Source organism: Labrus bergylta, chromosome 11, assembly GCF_963930695.1.
Source record: "Labrus bergylta chromosome 11, fLabBer1.1, whole genome shotgun sequence".
Lineage (NCBI taxonomy): Eukaryota > Metazoa > Chordata > Actinopteri > Labriformes > Labridae > Labrus > Labrus bergylta.
Window position 1 is genome coordinate 16,455,573 of NC_089205.1, and position 21,799 is coordinate 16,477,371.

A 21,799-nucleotide genomic window follows, 5' to 3' on the forward strand; every position below is an offset into this window, starting at 1 on the left:
TGAAACCAAGTGGCTGAGCAACAGCTAAAATGTGAAATTATTAGTTTCATTTCTAATTTCTTTGATCAGGGCTTGATCAGTCTTAAATTTAAAGAGATTTGCAGAGTTGGATCATTTCACTTCAAGACCCAGCTGTGGTTGTAAAACCAAATATTTTTTTATTGGAAATATTTCAACACTTGACAGATAATCCCCGTCATTATTTAGATTATTGTTATATTTTTGCAAAAATGACATTGAGAGGACTACCCATTAACAAAAACAAACCTTAACATCATCATCACTAAACAAATGCTGTTGTAGAGATGAGATGGTTTCAAGGTAGATGAAATCAATCATATCAGTCCTATTCTGTTTATTGCCGGGCTAATGTCCTGTAGAGTGTTGTGTGTGTGTGTTTGTGTGTGTGTGTGTGTGTGTGTGTGTGTGTGTGTGTGTGTGTGTGTGTGTGTGTGTGTGTGTGTGTGTGTGTGTGTGTGTGTGTGTGTGTGTGTGTCCTCAGTGAGGATGAGTGGACGGCCTCTTCCTGAGGGTCTTTGTCTTTTATAGCCTGCTGGGACCAGGAGAGAGACCACACCTGTCATGGTTGTATGTTGTGGTCTTTTTTTTCCCTGCACAGCCAAATCTTTGATGTGATGTGCAGCTGAGCCACCGGTCGCTGAGCTCACGCTACAATCACCAAAACAATGGAAGGCTGATGTTTGTATACACACATATTTACCCTCACACATACTTGCACTTGAGGAGCCCTTCTATACAGATAAGTAATACATTATTTGTCCTTCTAGATTTAATTTATCTTCCTGAAAGTAAACAGAGAAGTGTGATTCATATGCCTCTATTTTATACGTTCAAAGTATTTGTTTTTTATTGTTATTGCAGTAATAAGATTGATTTGATACACAAACACATACACAAAACACACACACACAGGTTAGGTGTGGTCCAGACTTCCCAGAATGCTGTCCAGGAAAAACTTTATTTCCTGATGGCATCAGTGCATCAGTGAGTGAGTGAGTGAGTGAGTGTGTGTGTGTGTGTGTGCGTGCGTGCGTGCGTGCGTGCGTGCGTGTGTGTGTGTACGTGTCCACACTGGTTTAGCATATTTCAGTTCTCTTTGTGTCAATGTTATAGAGGTTAATGAACTCTGCCATTATAAGCCGTCATTTACCAAGCCTGGAGACGTCGTTTGTCCTGTCTCGACCCCTGATGAAGCGGGAGATATTAGCATTTATATGGAATCAATCTATTACAGAAGTGTCGGCTGTTTCTCTCTCATTTGGCTGGATCCTGTGATTATATAATGGCTGCATTTGGTGGCAAATTCATACTCACCTCAAAATGTTGTATTACTGGATTTAAAAAAAAGAGGAACGAAAATAGATGAATGGAAGTTCATGAAGTTGGACATGAGATATCAGATTTCTATAGTGCATTAATACACAGTGTAATGTGCACAGTAAATGATGAACATGTTCATACAATGAAATAAAACAAAATGTAATAACCAACATGGACTATGCATATTATACTGTATAAAGATTAAAGATAAGTGTATAATCATGAAAAGCACAGCAGACAAAAAGCTGTTAAATCACGTCAAACAGGAGGATACAAACACGACAATCTTTTACCAACGCATTCCAAATCAGAGTCCCTGAGTGTTTAATCTTATACACCAACTCTTGATAGCATAGTGCTGGTATCAAAGATACATATATGCATGTGCTAACTGTTTTACAGGGTCAGTGCTGCTTTTACAGAGCAGCTCAGCTGTTTAAACAGCAGACAGAGCTAGACATTTTCAGGGTGCATTCATGACGTCACTTAATGTTGCACAATCTCTCAAATATTATTGGTAACACTAAGTAGTATGAAGATCAACTTTATTAACAAATAAGACTGATGCGTTTCGGCTTGTGGCCTTTTGACCTCTTCACTCTTCATGCACCTTCCCAGTTGGTGAAGTTCTGCCAAAAAAAAGCCACTCTGCTTCTAAAATATTATTAGTAATCAGTAACAATGATCCAAAAAAGAAACACAAGAGTTTTGTAAAAGATACTGTATGTTATTAGCGTTACAGAAGACATCATGTCACTGCCTCTTACACATTTTTATATTTAAAGTACTATACTCATATTGTAGTTTATACTCATATTGTAGTTTATACTCATATTGTAGTTTATACTCATATTGTAGTTTACTATGAAACCATGTTATACTGCAACCCTCCTGCAGACTAAACATTTCTCTATATCTCTGTGAGCTATTTTAATGAGGGCTAGATTTGATCCTCATATTCCTCTGCTCACCACTTCCCTACTTCTATCACTCTCGTTCTTTGCTCACTATCTTCTCCCTTTCGTCTCATATTTGCGGTTTGACTCGACAAACCCGCTTCCTTTTCTTTTTATGCATATTGTTGTGAGTTTTTATTTCCTGTGTTGATATTTTCCCGACCGTAAAGGGGGGATGTGGAGGTAATAGAGTTGTGGATTGAAAATACTTTGCGAGGCCTTTACTGTTGAAATCTTCTTCCCATCTTTTTTTATTACGTTTCTAAATCTTCTCGTGTTTGCTGACTCTGTCTTTTGCTTGAAACTTTTGCATTTTGTCTCATAACTGGCTTAGACCCCATTCTGTTTCTTTTCACCTTCCCACTGCCACTTTCTCCATCACTGTGTCTCTGTGTTTACCAACTTTCTTTTATACAATTCTATCATTTCTCTCACATCTATTTTCCCAACATCTTCATACATAAATAAAAAGACATCAAATTGTTGACGCCTAACTGCTGGGGTCTTTTTTTGAAAGGGATTACCTGATATCATGACTTTAATCATTTTGAGAAGTCATGCATCTAGCAGCAGATATTTCATTCTTACTCTTGCAGTACACAAACGGTAGGCTATATATTTCTACTTGTTTACATAAAGAACACAAGCTTAATATGCATGTATGACAAACACAGAAGATAAGATGATGTAAATCCAAAATGTTGGGATTATTTTTACTCACATATCATGCAAATATAACAAAAATGTTACATGTTATCATGTCATTTTGACCTTTTCAGATGCCACAGTTAAAGGCAAAGTGAAAAAAAAAGTCTACCAACGCGCCTCCTCTGTGTGTTAACTCTTTGTTATCCTATCTGCTTGATTCCTGTGGCGTCGACGGAAAAGAGGAAAGAGAGAGATAGAGAGGAGGAGGAGGAGGAGAGTGTGTATACGTGCAGAGCTGCACTGGTTACACAGTCTGGGGGATTCCAGCCAGCTGCGTTCGGAGCACTGACCTTGGCAGAGAGAACACTGTTTTTCAGTCTCTGGGACAAACAAGTGTTGGATACGAGTGTCAAGTAGCAGACAAATGATTTACTGACATTAATTACAGCAGAGCCGTAACAAGTCAGTGAACTGCATGAACACATACTAATCCACTTAGAATATCTATTCTAAAAATGCTATTTGATTCTGTTTTGTCATATTTCATAACATAAACTGAACTTTGCATGTTTGTTTTAGTTCTTCACGATTTATTTTAGGGCTTTTTGTGCCTTTAATGGAGAGATAAGACAGTGGACAGAGTTGGAAATCAGGGAGAGAGAGTGGGGAATGACATGCGGGAAAGGAGCCACAGGCTGGATTTGAATCTGGGCCGCCCGCTTGGAGGGCTACAGCCTCCATACATGGGGGCGCGTGCACTAACCACTGCGCCACCAGTGCCCCTGTTTGTTTTAGTTCAATACCCTAATGTACAAACCCTACAGGATACAGGATGGGACGCTGTTGGGTTCTTGAATGTTGCAGGTGTGTGAATGTGAGTGTTTCCACGCTTGTTTTTTCCTTTAATTATGGTACAGCTTTCTTTCTGATCTCCTGGTACATGGGAGCCTGGATTTATTATCAGGCCTATTTCAGGTTGTTTTTCTTATGTCAACCACATTGTTGGAGCCTATAGAACTCACGCTAATGGTTGGAACATGTTTGTACTTGCATGCAAGACTTATATCACCATCTATATGTTGGCTGTAATCAAGTCAACGCTAAGTTCTGGGTCACACACTTTGTCAGCTGTCTCAGCACTACTCCTGGCAGGGCAGGAGCTGTGTTCAGATTCTCTTACAGTAATATCCGAACACTGAATCATCTCTCTTACAGACTCAGTGCTCTGGTTGATTGGTAGGGGCAAAACTTAGAGGGTTTGTGTTATATCCTGTCAACTTCACTCACCATGTCGGTTGTGTGTCTACAAAATAAACTTATTCTGACAAAGTGTGTTCCTTTAAGCAGAATGTCTTTACTTATTTCCTCACCATTTATTAGGGTCAACCTTTGGCCAACTGGAGGAAAAGCTGCACCATGTGTCACTCAAAACTCCCTGGTCACATCAAATTCAGATTAACACCAGTAATAATGTGTCACATGGCCATATCAGCTACAATAAATCTCAAATACTGTACATACTCAATGTCTTGTTCTCAGATAAGTTCCAATAAACTTTGATCTTTAATGCAGGCGTCTTTACAGTTGCCCAGAGTCGTCATGTAGCAGAAACTTTGCACACTTGTAGCACACTTCTTTCACACACAGACAAACCCAATTACACGTACACATATTTATTATTAAACTTCTCTTAGTTAATTCTGAAAATAATGCAGAATCAGGGTGTGGAAAAGCAAAACAAAATATTAAATGAAACAAAACATCTCAGGCTTATATGTATGTGTGGTTGTGCATTTATTTTGTTCTTCTATGCTATTCATATGTTGCATAATACAGTATGGCCTAGCGGTTAGGCCGCGACCCATGTACAGAGGCTATAGTCCTCCAAGCAGGCGACCCCCCCCCCCCCAAAGAAAAAAAAAAAATATATATATCAATGGTACAGTAAAACAGAATCGTATTTTGATCTTCAACTGCAAAATGTTATTTGCTCAGTGGAGTTCAATGACTGCATGAGCATGTAGTCGGACATAATCGATCCAAAGTTGAATGAGTCTGAGAGAAAACTCAAAGTCTTTGACCAAAATCTTCTGCTTCACTTCCTCTACAATTCATTGAAAACATTATAGTGAATGGAGTTTAAACAAACTGTTACAAGTTTAGGTAATGATTCCCTTTCTTACTCCAATTTCTAAATAGTATTTTCATGTCCGTACAGTAAATCTAATGCCACAGCCAGCTAGTTTAGGATAGTTTAGCACAGACCACAGCCCTCTGATTAACACGTTTATTCTTGTACAATTCATTATTTGCAAAAACAGGGTCACCATAAGGTTACGTGCTGAGTGGAGTGACTGCCTTGAGTCTCTGCTGGTTGCCTAACAACCTCACAATAACAACATCACTTCTGTTCAGACATTAGAGTTGTGTCATGGTAATATAATTAACTGTTGTCAAGGCAAGGTTTTTATGCTCTTATAGTTACTTACAGTATTTGGCATAGAAAGGTTTATCTTTATGTGGACAGTGTACAGTATTTGAAAAACGTTGATTGCTTACCTATAAATGTCCATAAATGTTATATTTGTGATATTTAGTCTTGTTGTGGGTAATGTTGTATGCTGATGACTGATGAGGCTGACCTCTTCTACATCATAATAAACACGCTCGTGCGTGCGTCCCTCCAGGTCCATTTATGGGAGAAGCCAGAGTTGCACTGGAAGCAACAGATGGATGTGACAGGCCAGTGTTGTGTCAATACAGTCTTTCCCTAATCCCCTAAGGTGAGGCACTAATCCAACACACCAACCCCAACCCAACAGCACATACCTCACTTCCTCTTGCTATACAAATACATAGGTTGATATTACACCATGATGTATAACAAGCCTGAGGTTTAGTGAAGAGGACATGACCGCTTTCAGCAACTGATGTGTTCAAATCAATCAACCCAAATACTGACAAGAAATAAATCAACATCTGACCAACACTGTAATCAAAAAATGCTATGTTGCAATTGTAATGCATAAGGACTGAAAAAGTTGTTATAGTGCATTGTATCCACTTTGTTCATTTTTAATAATCAAAAAAAAAAAATAGTAGTGCAAAGGCAAAATTAATCTGGCACATTTAATTAACAGTGCATAATAGAAACTAAATTGCAGCTAATGACCCAGTTTCCAATTTGAAATTCAGTTAAACACAACTAAACACACAAGTGGTTTGGGCACAAAAAGAAAACAAACAACATATAAAGACTTAGTGATTGTTCATATATTGTACATGAACAGTGAATTATGGGCAATTTCCCTCCAAAAAAATTCAGTACTTGTTTGCACTCCGCCAATTGTGTTACCATGACCTTTTGGACCATATTGCCAAGAAAAGACAATATTTCATTTAAAATAGTTCAGCAAACATTTTTGCAATTGACTACATCTATATCTAGTAAGTACACCACAATAAAATCATTACCATGGCAATAAGATGTATTTCCTAAAGCAATTAAACAATCTCTAACATTGTCTATAATATTCACATTTAATGTTACAAAAATATTGGTCATGTGTAACTTATTTGACTCAATTATCTTATTTAGCTTTGTATTTTAGTCTTTTTTTTTTTTTTGCTTATATTACGTTTATATTTAATGTTATTCTTTGTACACTGAGAGCACAGTTACCAAAGACAAATTCGTTGTGTGTGTTGAAGCATACATGGTCAATAAAGCTGATTCTGATTCTGAATTAATGTAGGCTACTTATGTAATTTGTGTTTAATACTAAGTCTGAATATACCCATGTAATGCTACTTTATACTACTGTGTAATTCAGAGAGGGAAATGCCCTTCATTAATTATATCTATTTAAAAGCTTTATGGTCAATTTAAAAAAGTTAAAGATGTATCATGCAAAACACATGATCTGTTTATGAAACATATTATTAGTTAAACTGACTGAAGGAAGGCCTTTAGTTTAACTTTGCCCCACCCTTGGGCTATCCAGCTTTGCCAGCCATTTTCACCTCTCATTACAGATACAGTGGGGTGCAATACTGAAGCATTCAACATCTGTCTCTGGTGAGATATTTAATCAACCAAATGCAGATTATACACACAGCTTTTATTACACCATTTTACACACACGTACATAAGTTAAAAAAAATGGATCCAAAGACTTCTAAACTGTGGTGGCATGGTTGTGGTGGGATTGGGACTTGTGTACTTACTGCAGTCTTGTCCAATGGTAGAAAAACTCTGATATCATGCAATTAATGTTTCACAGATGTTGATGAATTTTCATATTTCTTACTGCCCTAACGCATGTATACTTGGAAAACATGATGGCATACACTCAAGAGCTACACTACAGACTTTGGCATTCACTCCTTTGTCTGTAAAGAGGACAATACTTATGAATTGTAAAATTCACAAACTGGACTACTATAAAATACATTACTGGCTTCTGACTTCTTAGACTTACAGGGGTGGATAGTACAGCCTCACTTCTCAATGACTATGAAAGTGGACTAGATACCTCATGGACTGCTATTAGACAAAAGTTGAATAACAGAATAGTAAGATGCTCCCAGATTAGGCATGCTTCTGAATGTAAGGCATTAATAATAATGAGCATCTGCACCATTGTTGACCTGTTGCGCATGCATTTGTCCCCCATAGAGAAGGAAACCTCCCTAGTCTTTTCTTGGTCTTTTTGTGTATCATGGTCATTGTAAGCCTCGTGGATTGTTGCTGTCATTTTTCTTGTCCTGTAAACAATAAGGTTAAAACCTACAACGAGCAAGCTGGTTCAAGTAGGGCCCTAATTAAAAATCCTCAATTATGAGTTAAAGCCTAATTCACGAATATATGTGTTACTGCATAATTTAAACTGATGTGAATAATATGGGTGAAATCTGTTTTTAAATTGTTATCTCAAAATGTAACTAACACTGTCAGCTGAAGGTCGGTGATATAGGCTGGTGGTCACATGACCTGTGAGCGTGTAGACGACAGGAGGGAGTGGAGAGAGAGAGAGAGAGAGAGAGAGAGAGAGGGAAAGCGGGCTGTGGGAGGAGGAGCGGGAGGTGAGGGAGGCAGAAAGGGTGGGGGCACTCGCTGACTAGGAGAACACTTTTTTTTTTTGTTGGGGGGTGATTGAGGGGACCTCGTGTGGCGTCGAGCGTCCCCCTCCGTCCCCCGGCTAAGTTTAATGTGTCAGGCCGTCTCTTGTCGGCCCTCAGTCCGCTGCAAATTATTTTTAACCGACAAGAAAATTGGCTGGGACGTACACATGAGCAAGACAATCCCGGAAATAACATGCGTACTCTCAGCCTGTCACGTACGCTCACTGGATTTGCATTGCTGTAGGCGGCCGTAGGTAAGCTCCGGCATTGGACTGTGTATTCTCCTTGAGCTGTTTCGTCCGTCGTTTCGACTTTAAAGCGGAATGTTAAGTGTTATTTACATCAGGCTGCGACATTTGTGTTTCAACTGAGTGAGTGAATCTGGGGTGGGTTAATGAAAAGTGATGACAGGGCTGCTGAGTTGTTAATCAAAAGCTATTTAAGACGAAATATTAAGTATTTAATTTGGACTATGTTTCACAACAGATAAGAGAATATATAATAGAAAAAAACGGTTCATAATGCGAAAAGCTTTCAGTTTTAAGATAAATGCTGAGTAAATGAGTGAGTTTCGTCGGCTTTTATTCTAAAATGTTTTTTCTATTTTATTTTATTTTTTTAAATGTTTAGTGGGTCCATAAACGATGTAGGTGTGTTGCAAAATATAAGATACAGATGATTTATGGACTTTAGCAAACTGTGCCAAGTGGTCTTCACTGGGCTATTAATAGACCTGAAGTGTCTCGTTTTACTCCACAGAAACAATACGCAGCCCCCAACATGTTTAGAAGACGGATACAAAGTAATTTCTGGAGGACTGAATGAGACGTACAGGGTGACATTTAAGCTCTCAGAAAAAAAGACTTGGTCATGAAACTTCTGCTATCTGTGGCAAAGATCCTCTCCGTCAGAGAAAGCATTGGCTCAGCTGAAAAATGAAGCGAGGACGTGTGCTACGTGCGCATCCAGCACATGACGAGATGAAATGGAGAGCTTGGGACAAACGGACCTTTTAAACCCAAGCCCTGCCAGTGTGTCTGTGGAGAACAGGACGAGCGCGGCGCAGCTCGTCTGTGGACAGGCAGAGATTCACCACACGTACCGAGCGGACATGGGGCCAGTCGGAAGTCCAACAGCTGCGGAGTTACTCGCGGGTCTCGCCTCTCAGACCGACTCCCCCGCAATCACAACCCCGACGAAGCTGTCCAAAACCGGCGTGCCGCTCTACAACGGCGGGGTGGTGTCCCCATCTGCCACGGTAGAGGGGAGCCATTCAGACGTTTTGGCTCACACACCAAATGGTTACCCGGCGCATATGAAGGGGTCGGCAGGGGCTTTGTGCAGCCCTGTGTACCCCCTCACCAGCAGGGCATGTCCGGTGGAGAGCGGGGACTGGACAGCTCAAGAAATGTGCTCTTTGATGATGAGGAGGACCAATGGGGACCTGAAAGCAAGACAGGTACAACAACAGAAACGAAGAGGTGGGGAGAACCGGGACTTTGGGTCAGGGGCTGTTAGTGATCTCATGGTGGGGTCAACTGGTTTAGGAAGCTCGGTAGACCAGGTTTTTGCTTTGGGTGAGTCGGACTTAAAGAGGAGACGATTAGTGGATGGCAGTGTTGCTCACAAGTCTTCAGAGACCTCCGCAGCGCCCTGGGGTGTCGCCCGATTAGCTACCACAGTCAACTGTAGCAACAGTTCCCATAGCGAGCAAATGACTTTCGATCATGGGGTCACTCCACAATCTCCCTTCACCCCTGCTGCCCCTCATACTAACCAGCACAACGGATACATGGTGGCCTCCCCGGGACAATCAGCCGCCCCCAGCCAGACCTCCCCATTAGAGGCTAACTGCATCCCAACCCCACCTCCTTCTGCAGAGTGTGGCTGGTCTGCAGAGCGCATAGCACAGCAGTACATTGTCCCCTGCATGAAATACTACGGCATCTGTGTGAAGGACAACTTCCTGGGGCCTCAGCTGGGCAACATGGTGCTGGAGGAGGTGGAGGTCCTAAATCGAAGCGGGAAATTTCGGGGTGGCCAGCTGGTGAGCCAGAAGACCATCCCATCTCGTAGCATCCGGGGCGACCAGATTGCCTGGGTGGAGGGACTGGAGCCCGGCTGCGAGAGTATTGGGGCGCTGATGGCTCACATAGATGAGGCCGTCATGTATAGCGCTGCCAGTGGACAGCTGGGGGACTGTGTCATCAACGGACGCACAAAGGTAAGAGAAGAAAGAGGGCGTGGATTGGTTGGAGTCAGGGTTTATGTTTAAAGTCTAAATGCAAGGAAATAAAGAAGCTGATGACATCATTCCATCATATCTTAGCTGCTCCTGCACACAGACATGCAGGCAGGGCAACACACACACACACACACACAAACACACACACCACAGAGGGAGGGCAAGCTGAGAGCCAGGTAGGATGTCAGGATGAGCCCTGCTGTGTTTCCGGGACATGTTAGCCTGATAAGGGGGGCTGCAGGCTGAACCTCCCCTCCCTTTAACTGGCCCTGTGCCAGGGTTTTGGCGTGCCTTTTAAGTTTGTCCCTGTCCCTGCTTTCATACCACTGGTACTCAGAAGGGGAAGAAAACACTGTGGGGCTGTATCTTCTCTGCCATCACTGTATCTCTGCCTGTGAAGAAAACTTGTTTTTATCACAACTTTCTCTACTTCTTGCTTGTTTGTTTGCTTGCTTTATGTCATGCCTCATTTCTTTATTTTGTCATTACCACTCTTTGTGAACTTTTTTTTGCCATTGATATTTGTCAAATGGCGTGCAAAGATAAAAGAGCTCCTGTGTTAGTACTCTTAAGGACTAGCATGTAAACTCCTTTTTGTCACAGTCCACAGCTGGCTTTGCTTCTTCTGTCGTGACAGATAACACTACCCACCCCCCCCCGCCCGCCCGCCCCGCCCCGCCCGTAGTTGTTCAACACAGCGAAAGAACACTTAGAATAAGTAACTTGATATTCAGTTGTTCCACCTCTCTGTGTAACTGTATTGTGTAACTATCTATGTGCGTTCCCTTATCAGTCATGAGTTAATCATTGCATGCCTGTCTAGACTGTTACCCAATATGTTCAGGTTGGTCAGCAGGCCCATGTTCAGAAAGTTTTTTCAATTCCTTACTTTCTGAGGAGGTCAGGGATCTGATCTAAAGTAGACGCAACTTTACTGCACAGGAACTTAGGAGGTTGTTTACCTGCAATCTAACAACCAAAGGTTAATTTCTGCAGTCACAGAGCTTTAAGGTGATCTTTCGATTGATTTTTTAGGAACATACATTATTAGTTTGTCAATAATTTTGATACTTTGTGCAATACAGATCTAGTGAAGTATTTTGCCCTGCACATTTGTATTATAAACAATTGTGAAAAAATGATGGCATTTTAAGTACCTATGACTTATATTTTTGTTGCTGTGGTATCAAACTGTTGTTGATTTGGTCTGATTTTTACTCAAAGTTTATTGAAGTTTAAAAATTTGGGGTTTGGTTACAACGTCACTATATATCACATTTATACTTATGCAGCGTAGCAGCCCTGCTTTGTACTCAGTTACCTTATGTACACACAGATGTAAGATGTGGTCACCCATCTTCATGCTTTATTTTGGTAAGGTCTTCAGGTCTGTTATTGCAGCAGCCTGCTCTTCTCGCCCACTTTTTAAAGGGGCTATATGTAACTTTCAAAAATACTGTGTTTGTATAGTGACACCGTAGGCCGTTAGGCGAAACTGCACCAGTAACCTGTTGCTCGCTCTCGCTCGCGTTCTCGTCATACGTGCTCGTACGTACACAAACGAGCATCATCATCGGCCGCGAAACACTGGATATTTACCAGCATAATGTTTACAGAGGAGGTAAGTGGTCGTACACATGTGAAAGTCTGTGAAGGAGTCTGTGTTGTGCTTGAGGCCGGTCGTTTATTCCATATTAGATTCATTCTCCATCCCACAAACTCCATCGGCAGGTCACTGGCTGAGAGCGGGAGTGTGTGATGAGTTTGTACTGTTGATCTCTGTAGGCGGAGCGGAGTGAGGAGGACATGGAGAACGCGCATGTAACATCACTTCCTGGAGCTTTCGCGGAAAATATGACCCGGGTAAAAACTTTATACAGGCAACACTGATAAACAGTGAACATCTACTTTTTCACATGAGTTAACCGTTTGCTGATTAATGGGCGATAAAAAACGATTTATACATGTAAAAAGTTACATATAGAACCTTTAATTTACATAGGCTTTGGTAGGCCTTTGCTCTCTTAAACTGAGCTGCTTTCACATTAAAGCCATGCTCAGCCGGTGCCAAAATGACAGCAAAGAACAGGAGAGTGAGCAACAGAGCTGTTGAACTGACTTCTTGTAGCACATGTTTCTTTTGTATACGCGTGTTTAAATATTAAAAATACTCAGAACTTCTGCCCACTGCTAGGTCTCATTCAACATATTGTGTGTTCAATCCATCTTGCTTTCTCTTTGAGCTACAGCTTCCTGTCTCTGTGGAAGTGGATTTAATCAGTAAAATCAACAACACACTTCAGCTGATCTGACTGTTTGTAAAAAAGAGAAGCTTCATTTCCTTTTACATTCTCTTATGTCACTTGTCCATTCTCTAACAAAGTCATTATAACATACATTTGTGGACACATGTCTGTCATTGTACCACTTGGATTTGCATGCGAGAGTTTTTCAAAGGTTCCCTGATTTGTTTTTAAGATAGCTTTTCTGTTTATATGTCTTAACTTCAGAAGTATTGTGTTAACTAATTGTTGCTAACGTGTTCTCTTATTTGGCATGATGATGATGATGATGATGATGATGATGAATTACTAAATCCAGAGTCATCTTAACTGTTCCCAGTCCCTGTAGTTAATTCAAAAGAAGATTGAATGCCACACAGCATATAATGTCCCGGCTGGGTGTTTCCTTGGATGGAGACAGCAAAGTTTCAATGAAGGAGTGCACATGAGGGAGCAAGGAAGTGATTGGAAAAGTAAGGAGGAGGATCAGGGAGGAGTGCATCCAGATAGAAGGTCACTGCGTCTTTTTCATCCTCCTCTTTGTGTAGCAACATGTTTTCATTTTTTTTTTGACCTCCTTTTCCTTCCGCCTGTCCTTTGCGTCACCCTGTTTCTCCTTCTTATCAATCTCCTTGTTCAGTACTTGGACAAAATATTTTTTACTTGCCGTCACCCTGGTAACAGGCCCATACAGAACAGGGCTCTGCGTTATGTATGAAAGAGATGGAGAGCGGCTGGCAATGCCTGAAATAATTTCTGTGTACCCTGACGGTGGTAGTCAGCAGAAGTCAGGTTCTGCTGCCTGTGAGACTACAGGAGGAAGCGTTGCGGTGTTAACAATGGATGGATACATTCACTTAATACAGCCGAGGTTTAAGGTGGAAAGTCTTACGTTTAGGGTGGAGAGTAATCGTGAAAAAGGCACATGTGAAGGGGGAGGGGCTAAACTGGAAGTGAGTGTGTGTAAGGAGTGGGAGGATAGAGAGTGAGATGGGGGCGATGCAGCAGAAGCATTGGTGTTATGTGAATGCGTGCTGCAGCAGTGTGTCCTCAGATGCCCCTCTTTGAGCTCAGCAGTGCCATCATGCAGACAGGAGCGAGACGTCATCCGCTCTCACGCACAATGCAGCTGCAGAGCTCACAGCTAGCTTGTTTTCAGGGAGGGATGGATAAGAAAGAGACAGATTTGGAAAATGAAATACCAATGATTTGATTTATCAGTTCATATTTGCTTCTTCGGTGGTATTAATGGCATTCCTGATGGTGCAGTATCCATATGTTGTGTTAAGTGCAGTCCAATGTAGCAGCACACATGATGCTGATAGTTGTTCACTGCTGCTCTTGTTCGCCTCATCTGACATCTACCCAGTGGTAGCAGTTACAGGCATTAACAACATTATGGAGATGATAAGCCATCTCACTGATGGATACTCATTAAGTACAAAAAGCAATTTTACTACATTTCTTTGAACTCTGAAATTTGAATAGATTTTTTCAACTTTTATGACTCAGTATTAGACTTACTTTAATTTTTGAAAATATCCATCATGGTGAAATGATTCAGACTTGCAGCCCTAAAAAGAATCTTTGACACTCAAATTTTTAGACTAGACTTTTTTAGAAGTAAAAAAAAAAAAAATGGGCTCAGTTCCTTCATTGGTTTGGACGGAATATTTATTTCCCGTTTGGGTGTGTCTCATCACACTGCATGCGAATAATAAGAAACATAAATGACTAAGCAAGTTGCTTAATTGCATGCAGTGCACACACACACACACACACACACACACACACACACACACACACACACACACACACACACACACACAGCTTTTCTTCATTGCTAACATTCAGTGGTGACTCATACATTTACAATGAGCACAATTGAGGCCAGAGCTGGGCAGACAGGACTCATAATGGCTGAGCACATTTTACCGCTTTTTTAAAGTTCAGAACCAAACTAATCGACGTGACGTATACGAAAGTGAAGCAGTAAACTTCTGCTTCTCTTTTTGATTCATGAAGAAGTTACACTAAACAGTGTTAATTCTGGCTGTTTAACTCTTAATGCCAAAAATGAAGTCGATGTGTTGTAAAACCAAAAGATCAACCTCTACAGTGTTTAAATACTTAACCAACTTAGTAACCTCTTCTCCTCACAAACAGACATATGTTCTTCCCCCTCGCTCTTTCTGCTTACCAAGCAGTTATGGCGGTATTCGCACGAACTTATCTAGCCCCTCCCCCTGCTCCCCCTCCTCTCAACACCATCATTCCTCTTATCAGAGTATGCATGCAAGATTGGAGTGTATTTTTTGCTTTGTCCAGAGCAGCCAGTTCTTCTTTCTGCCCATGTGGCGGTCCCCTTTGCAGCACAGGTGGGTGCAACTCCTGCACCCTCATTAATGACTTCAGCTAGCTGTGGGTACTGACGGTGATGAAGAGGGAGTTGGGCAGCTGTTTCACGCTGTGTGACTGTGTGTCTAAGTTACTGAAAGAAGAAAACCCAGTTGATGTGTATGAATTTTTTTTTGTAATGCTTTTAATGTGTGATGAATTTCCATCTTTAAACCTCTTCTTGGAGTTAGTTTAGACTCAAAAGTAGTCTGTCTAGTGTAAAGCTCCTCTGAGAAGTTGTTTAGCTGGTCATGAAACAGACTGAAATACCTCTATATGACCCACAGAAGCCACACAGAAAAAGAGACCATCATTTTTTCTATATAGTTTTTATAATTATCTGTAAACTGTGGGATAGAGAGACGGGTGGATTAGCCATCTACTGCAGAACGACCTTTGTTTACGTTTTCCATGGCAAAGATTCAAAGTGAATCTTTGAATCAATCTATGTTTGACTGTTAAAAAATACAGCACAAGTTTTTTCATCAGAAAATACTACAGTGCACAGAACTAAATCAATAAAGAGATAGGATTTACTTCTTTGTCCACACAGGGCCCCAAAAGGAACTAAAAGTTCCTCAGAGGACCTTTAAGCTTTAATATAGACATTGTGCTTGTGTGTTAATGCTGCAGGAATGGGCTGAGCTATCTTCTCTGTGTTTTAATTGTAGTTAATTACATCTGTTAATGCTGTTACCGGTTTGAAAAAATCTTTTTGTAGAGAAAAAAAACCTCTTTCTTAAATAAATGCACAAATGTCAGGAGTTATGAATTTGGTACATGATCCACAGCAGCAGGTCGTATGTCAACTTGATACTGGCAGCATATCATAGTGCAAGCAGACCACCCTCTGCAGAGCCCAATCCCTCATTTGTTTTTATGTCCATGTTTTTTTGATCTAAAGTTCTGGTATGATGATGTATTTTTTAAAACTATTAGAAGGTCACTGCAGAGTATATTTGTAAGAAGAACCCGTATATCAATGATTCTTCCTCCTTATAAAACATTAAGAGTTAATCTCTTTGCAAGTGTTTGATACCCACTGTGTTGTTTGTAGTTGTGTTTAACTGGTTGCAGTCTTGCTTTTACCTGCCTTCTACTTCTGACTAGCAGATTGTCACAAACCACTGTATAGAGATAGGGTTAGAGTTCGGATTATGTTTAAATTGGAACAGTATCATATCCCTGCAACCACACATGCAAGAATTCTTGTGCATGAAGAAGACATTTAGACCGAATTATAAAAACATTGCTCCATATTGCTGCTAGCGAAAACTCCAATGAGAAGTCTCAAAACCTGACGCTCCTCTGCACTGAGCTGTGAACGTGCTTAAAAGAGGTCTGGCTAAACCAAGAATGATGTTGCACTTCGGATAATAAGGTCCTGTGTTAATTGTATTTGTCTAAAGCCATTTAGAGTCCTCAAGGGGGCCACTAAGCGCAGAATGCAGCGAGGATGCTGTGGCAAATAAGAGGGAGGAGGGGAACTTGTTCATGTTGAACTCTGGCATTTATAGATGCTAGCCATACCTGGATACAAATGGGCTAAATCGTAAAGAAGAAAGTCAATTTTAACATTAAACATTACAATGAAGTTTAGAGAAATGGGCTGCCTTATTGCAGCAATCCAAGTCTTGGTAAAGAAAAGTATAGCAGCCAATGGCAGACGCTTACACACAATCTAACCCTGTTAGTTATTCTATCAACAGGGTTACTTGATTATTACTATTTCTAATAACTGATATAATATAAAACCCACAACTGAAAGCACCAAATGATGAAAAATGTAAAGGAACCTCATTGATTCTCTTTAATGATCTGTGACCCCATCAGTGTAGAAACGGATCAGTCGTATCAAATTACCCCCGAATCACAATTTGGATTACATTAATGCCTCTAATGGTCCTCATGTGCATGTACATATATTTCTCCTTTTTTGTGTTGCACTCATTTGGACGCAGCAGGTCTGTTTGTCACTTGGAGCCTGGAGCAAAAGGTCCGGAGGTTAATGAGCTCTCACTGCGAGCGTCGGTCAGTAATGAGAGCTGACAATGACAGCTTAACAGAGTCACACACGCAGTCAACACAGACTCACTGGGCTGTGAGCGAGCAGAGAGAGACGACACGAGATGGAGGAGGAGAAAAAACTCTTGCTCTGACCGAATCCCTGACACAGAAAGTCTACCGACACTTTTGTGTTTCACAAACAGCACACAGACAAGAATGTGTGATTGTTTCAAAAAACGCATGAAAGAGTTGTTTGATTTCCTTGTGGTGAACAATCTCACACCATAGATTGGGGGGGGGGCTTGAGTCATAGGGTCAGGGACGTCAAATCCATACTGCAGCAGTGCAGAACCTGTTAGTCATGAACAATAGTGTCCCACAACTGAGCTGAAGTGATGCAGTGACTTTTTCTTCCCTTTCAGAGCAAAATAAGTCAACACAGTGACAGTATCTTCCTTTCTAGTCGGGCTGGTGAGATAACAGGGAAGTTATTGCTCAGCATGCTGTCAGCTTACATCAACTAGTGGCCCTATCTTCCAGGATATAGACTGATGTCAGTCAGTATGCGAATCAGCTGTAAAGGTGTGTTCTACAGCCTGTGGAGACAGTTTGATAAACGATGGACACAATTTACGTCTGATATGTCACAGTGACACACATGCTGCTCCTTTTCAGCCTGGTATGTTTTTTAGTCACATGGTCCCGCAGTGCCCCAGGTCTGGAATGTGAGTGAAGAGCTCTTACGCAGGTCTCGGTTCCCCTCGGAGTCCCCAGAGAAAGCAGCGCTCTCCTGCTTCATAGCCTCACAAACGCAACGTCAAGCAGGGGAAATACCAGCGCGAGTATCCATTGTTTGAACCTGGATACTCTATCTGCAGGTCATTATGTAGCAGGAAACCAGATGAACTCTCACACATTTCTCTTCTCCATCTCAAAGACTGTTTGGCTCACAAATTACATTATGGAAATAGATCAACTAGACAAAAGTTTATTCCGCATAAGGGCAAGTTACAATCTTGAGGGCAAGCTACGTTAAAAAGCTAGCTAATCTGGAAAAGAGAAAAAACACTTCTATCTCACCCTTATAAAAATAGTGTCAGAACTTTTTTAGTTAGACAAAATAAGGTTTATTTTTACTGTATAAGATGGTCAGAAATGAAAAACTAATGTTCCCATTCTCTGTTTTTAGGCCATGGTCGCCTGTTATCCAGGAAATGGAGCAGGGTATGTCCGCCATGTTGACAACCCTAATGGGGACGGACGCTGCATCACATGTATCTACTATCTCAACAAGAACTGGGATGTTAAGGTAAATGTATGAAATAATGTTTTTTATAGCCAATGAGGAGCGTCACAAAACAATGCATTTGTGGTAAAGTAAGAAATGCCCGTCATTTAGAAACAGGCTTAAATATGCGTGTGGTATCAAACCACTTGAACTCTTTGGCCTTTCAGTTTAACTTTTTAACACCATTTGTTCTTTAGAATGATTTCTATCGTTAAATTTGCCTGTGTTTGGGCTTTTTTGTTTTTGATGTTTGTAGAAGCAAGGAGGGCTGCTGCAGATCTACCCTGAAGGCAAAAATGTGGTAGCCAACATCGAGCCTCTGTTTGACCGGCTGCTCATCTTCTGGTCTGACCGCAGGAACCCACACGAAGTCAAGCCAGCCTACGCCACTCGGTCAGTTATTCTCATACTTGGCGGGGTCTTGTACGCGCAGTACTTGCAAATATGCTCACAAACACATATTTAAAAAAAAAATGTCAGGTTTTTAACAGAGGCTGGGCACACTGCCAGAACAGGAAGTTTGCATGCTGCAGTGTATACATTTGTTCAATAAAATTAAAACCATATTGGGTCTACTGAATTTATTATCAGTTTCTGAATAATTAAGCATGCTTTGCCACACAAGGTACAATTATTAGTCATTTTCCTGTTTAAGCCCTGCAGATTACATTGCCTTTGTGTTTCATCTTTCCTCCTCTTTTTACTTCATACCTTAAATTCAGAATGTGAGGGCCCAGTTTTCATGATTTCTAATGAATTAAAATTTTACAGAAATAAAATTATACTGGGTAGAAAACAGCGGGTGATAACAGCCCAATCTGTAGAACTTTTTTTGATGCTCCTGTGAGATAGAACCACCTTTTGACATAATCGGTCTCTTGTAAGCTCTTGCACACATACTGTTATTTACCTTATAGCACCAAACAGTTGTGTCCATCAAGGACACATGACCCTCTCCTCTCCTCTCCTCTCCTCTCCTCCAGCTACAGGCAGGAAGTATGTGTTTCCTGAGGGGGTCAGTGGGAGGGAGTGGGGAGGAAGGTTCGATTGCAGGACTCGTGCTGGAGAGGCAGAGACATGAGAGACAGGAATAAACAACACAGCCCCACAGGAGAGGCTAGAAACTGAGAAATTAACCCTCTGCTACCCCAGACAGTCTGCCGTTCGCAAAATAGGACGTTTCATACTAGCAATTATTTTTGTATTCTTTTGTCTCTCTGGGTCAAAAACATTTTCCCTAAATTTTTGTCAGATTTTGGGATGGGTAAAACGTTTTTAAGTCTTTAAAAAAAAGTTATTCTAAGCCTGATACATGCATGAATAAACATCTATTAAACAAAAAAACACTCACCATATTTATCTGTAAACAGATTATGACTTTCTTTGCCTCATATCCAAGCTATTTTAATGACTTTTTTTTATCTGTGATATACTTTAAACTTTTCCCTGAAAAACATTTCTTTATTACTTCATATTTTATATTTTACTGACAAAATAAATAAGTTTTTATCTATGTGTCTTTGTCCCTCTTGTCTTGCAGCTATGCTATCACAGTCTGGTACTTTGATGCCAAAGAGAGAGCTGAAGCTAAGGAGAAGTACAGATTGGGTAAGCTTCCACACAGTTGTGGTTCATTGTCATTTACATGTAATTTCTTTGTTTGCTGAGAACTCTATCACCTCTGGTTGTATTTGGTTTATAATGGCTTATTATTATATGTGACTAACAGCCTCTTTGTCTTTTGCTTGTGTCCATAGCAACAGGACAGAAAGGTGTTCAAGTGCCTGTCACTCAAAACAGCAGGACATAAAAAACATTTGAGAGTCTCTGAAAGTATTATGTGCCTTCCTGAAACACTTACTGACGTCGTGATCATAAAGGCAGACACGTCAAACTGTCAGTGATCACTTCAGCTTCATGCCGCTCCTGCAGTGTCGGCTGTCAGGTTCACGTCACAGGCTATGATGTCATGATTTCCTGCCATGTGATTGGGCCGCTGATGGAAGCAGATAGAGAGAAAACGGACTGGATTTTGGCAAAGGACGATCAAAAATACATGTTGCGGTGGCAAAAAAAGAAGAAAATAACTCTGACGTCTCACCGAATCATGTATGAGGACAACAAACTGAAAAAAAAGAGACTTATAGCTTTTTGGTTGTTGCAGTTTTACCTGTTCGGTTTTCAGTGGTGTTGTGGTGTATTGAGAAGTTATTGCTTTACAATGCTCCAGTGTCTTTTTTTCAATTCAAACACAAGAGCAAAAATGAAGAACCTGGGGACTGTTGGGGGGATAAAGGGGTGTACGAAGTTAAAATCAAGGGTGTTGTTCCATTTCCTGAAATCCATTAATCCCCCATTATCCAGGATGTTGTCCCTTGTCTCATGATGTGAGCAAGTGTTTTAAAGTCAGAGAGAAGACAGAGGCCGAGAAAAAGAAACATCATCAAGTGATTGTAGGCCATTATACATTGGAAAGCTGTTATATAGCACACATTTAGATAGTCCTGGTTTAAGCAATAAACCAAAATATTACAAGAATATACTCAAAACCTGCATGAGGACAACTCTACTGTAGATTTAAAAAGAAAAAAGCACACTGAAAAAGGTTTCAGAGAGTTTGAAAGACTTAATGACAAGACCAGACTAATACTTAAAACATAAAATCAAAAATCATTGCAACAAAATTACTTCGTAATGCAGCATGGACGATTCTGTCTCGTTTTGATTTAAGTAGTTGCAATTCTTAAAGCCTTTTTAGAAGCTTTTCTACATAACGGATGTGAAGTGCTCTCTGTATAATTGAAATGCACTGTTGGCACATGAGACAAGAGGCAAGCTGGGTTTGATGAATCAGACCGTAGGTTTTTTTGTGTTTGTGTGTGTGCTAGTTTGTATGCACATGGGACTTGACTCTACCTGTACTTTACTAGATACAAACAGCGTGTAGCGTCATTGTGGACGTTATCATACAAACCGTTTTCCCCAAACACACACACACACACACACACACAAATTTGTACTTACACCAATAAAGTACACTCATAACCATTAACAGTATAAAGCACAGGGTCAAGCTTACACTGTATGTGAACTGCAGGATGAAAACTATTGCCTGCTCATGTGGGAGTGTTTGAAAATGTGAACTTGTGAACGGTTGATACTGTTTCTAAGAGGGTTTAAGGTATTGTGTCAGTGTATTTCAGAATGGTTGAAGAGAAGGCTGTTTTAAAAAGCACTTTATTGTTTGAAATGCCATGCGTGAATGTTTGAAAAATATAACAAAAATGTAGATTAATGCCTTTATGCTGTGGATAATGTCATTCAAATGCAATAGAAACTAAAACAAATGAGATCAAATGGAAATTGTTTGCCTATTGTCTTTTTTTTAAATTCTGGAGTATTTAATTAAAACCTGTTTGTTTTCATACACAGAAGTTGTAGTGGATTTAATGAAAAAAATCTGAGCTGAATACCGGTGACTAATAAGTCCCTGTCAAAGTTACCAGCAGCC

General features: G+C 40.6%; 1 protein-coding gene across 2 annotated transcripts; it reads left to right on the plus strand.

Moving 5' to 3' along the window:
• The first annotated feature begins 8,033 nt into the window (after positions 1 to 8,033).
• On the plus strand, positions 8,034 to 21,651 carry egln2 (egl-9 family hypoxia-inducible factor 2). 2 transcript variants are annotated; one of them, XM_020639330.3, is made up of 6 exons: positions 8,034 to 8,440; positions 8,829 to 10,293; positions 18,190 to 18,309; positions 18,545 to 18,681; positions 19,829 to 19,896; positions 20,046 to 21,651. In XM_020639330.3, exons 2-6 carry the CDS (start codon positions 9,055 to 9,057, stop codon positions 20,096 to 20,098), a joined length of 1,617 nt encoding a protein of 538 aa, XP_020494986.2. In that variant the 5' UTR covers positions 8,034 to 8,440; positions 8,829 to 9,054; the 3' UTR covers positions 20,099 to 21,651. The 2 variants fall into 2 exon arrangements, with proteins under 2 accessions (XP_020494986.2, XP_020494985.2); XM_020639329.3 differs by having other exon boundaries at positions 8,034 to 8,323.
• Positions 21,652 to 21,799: the final 148 nt, after the last annotated feature.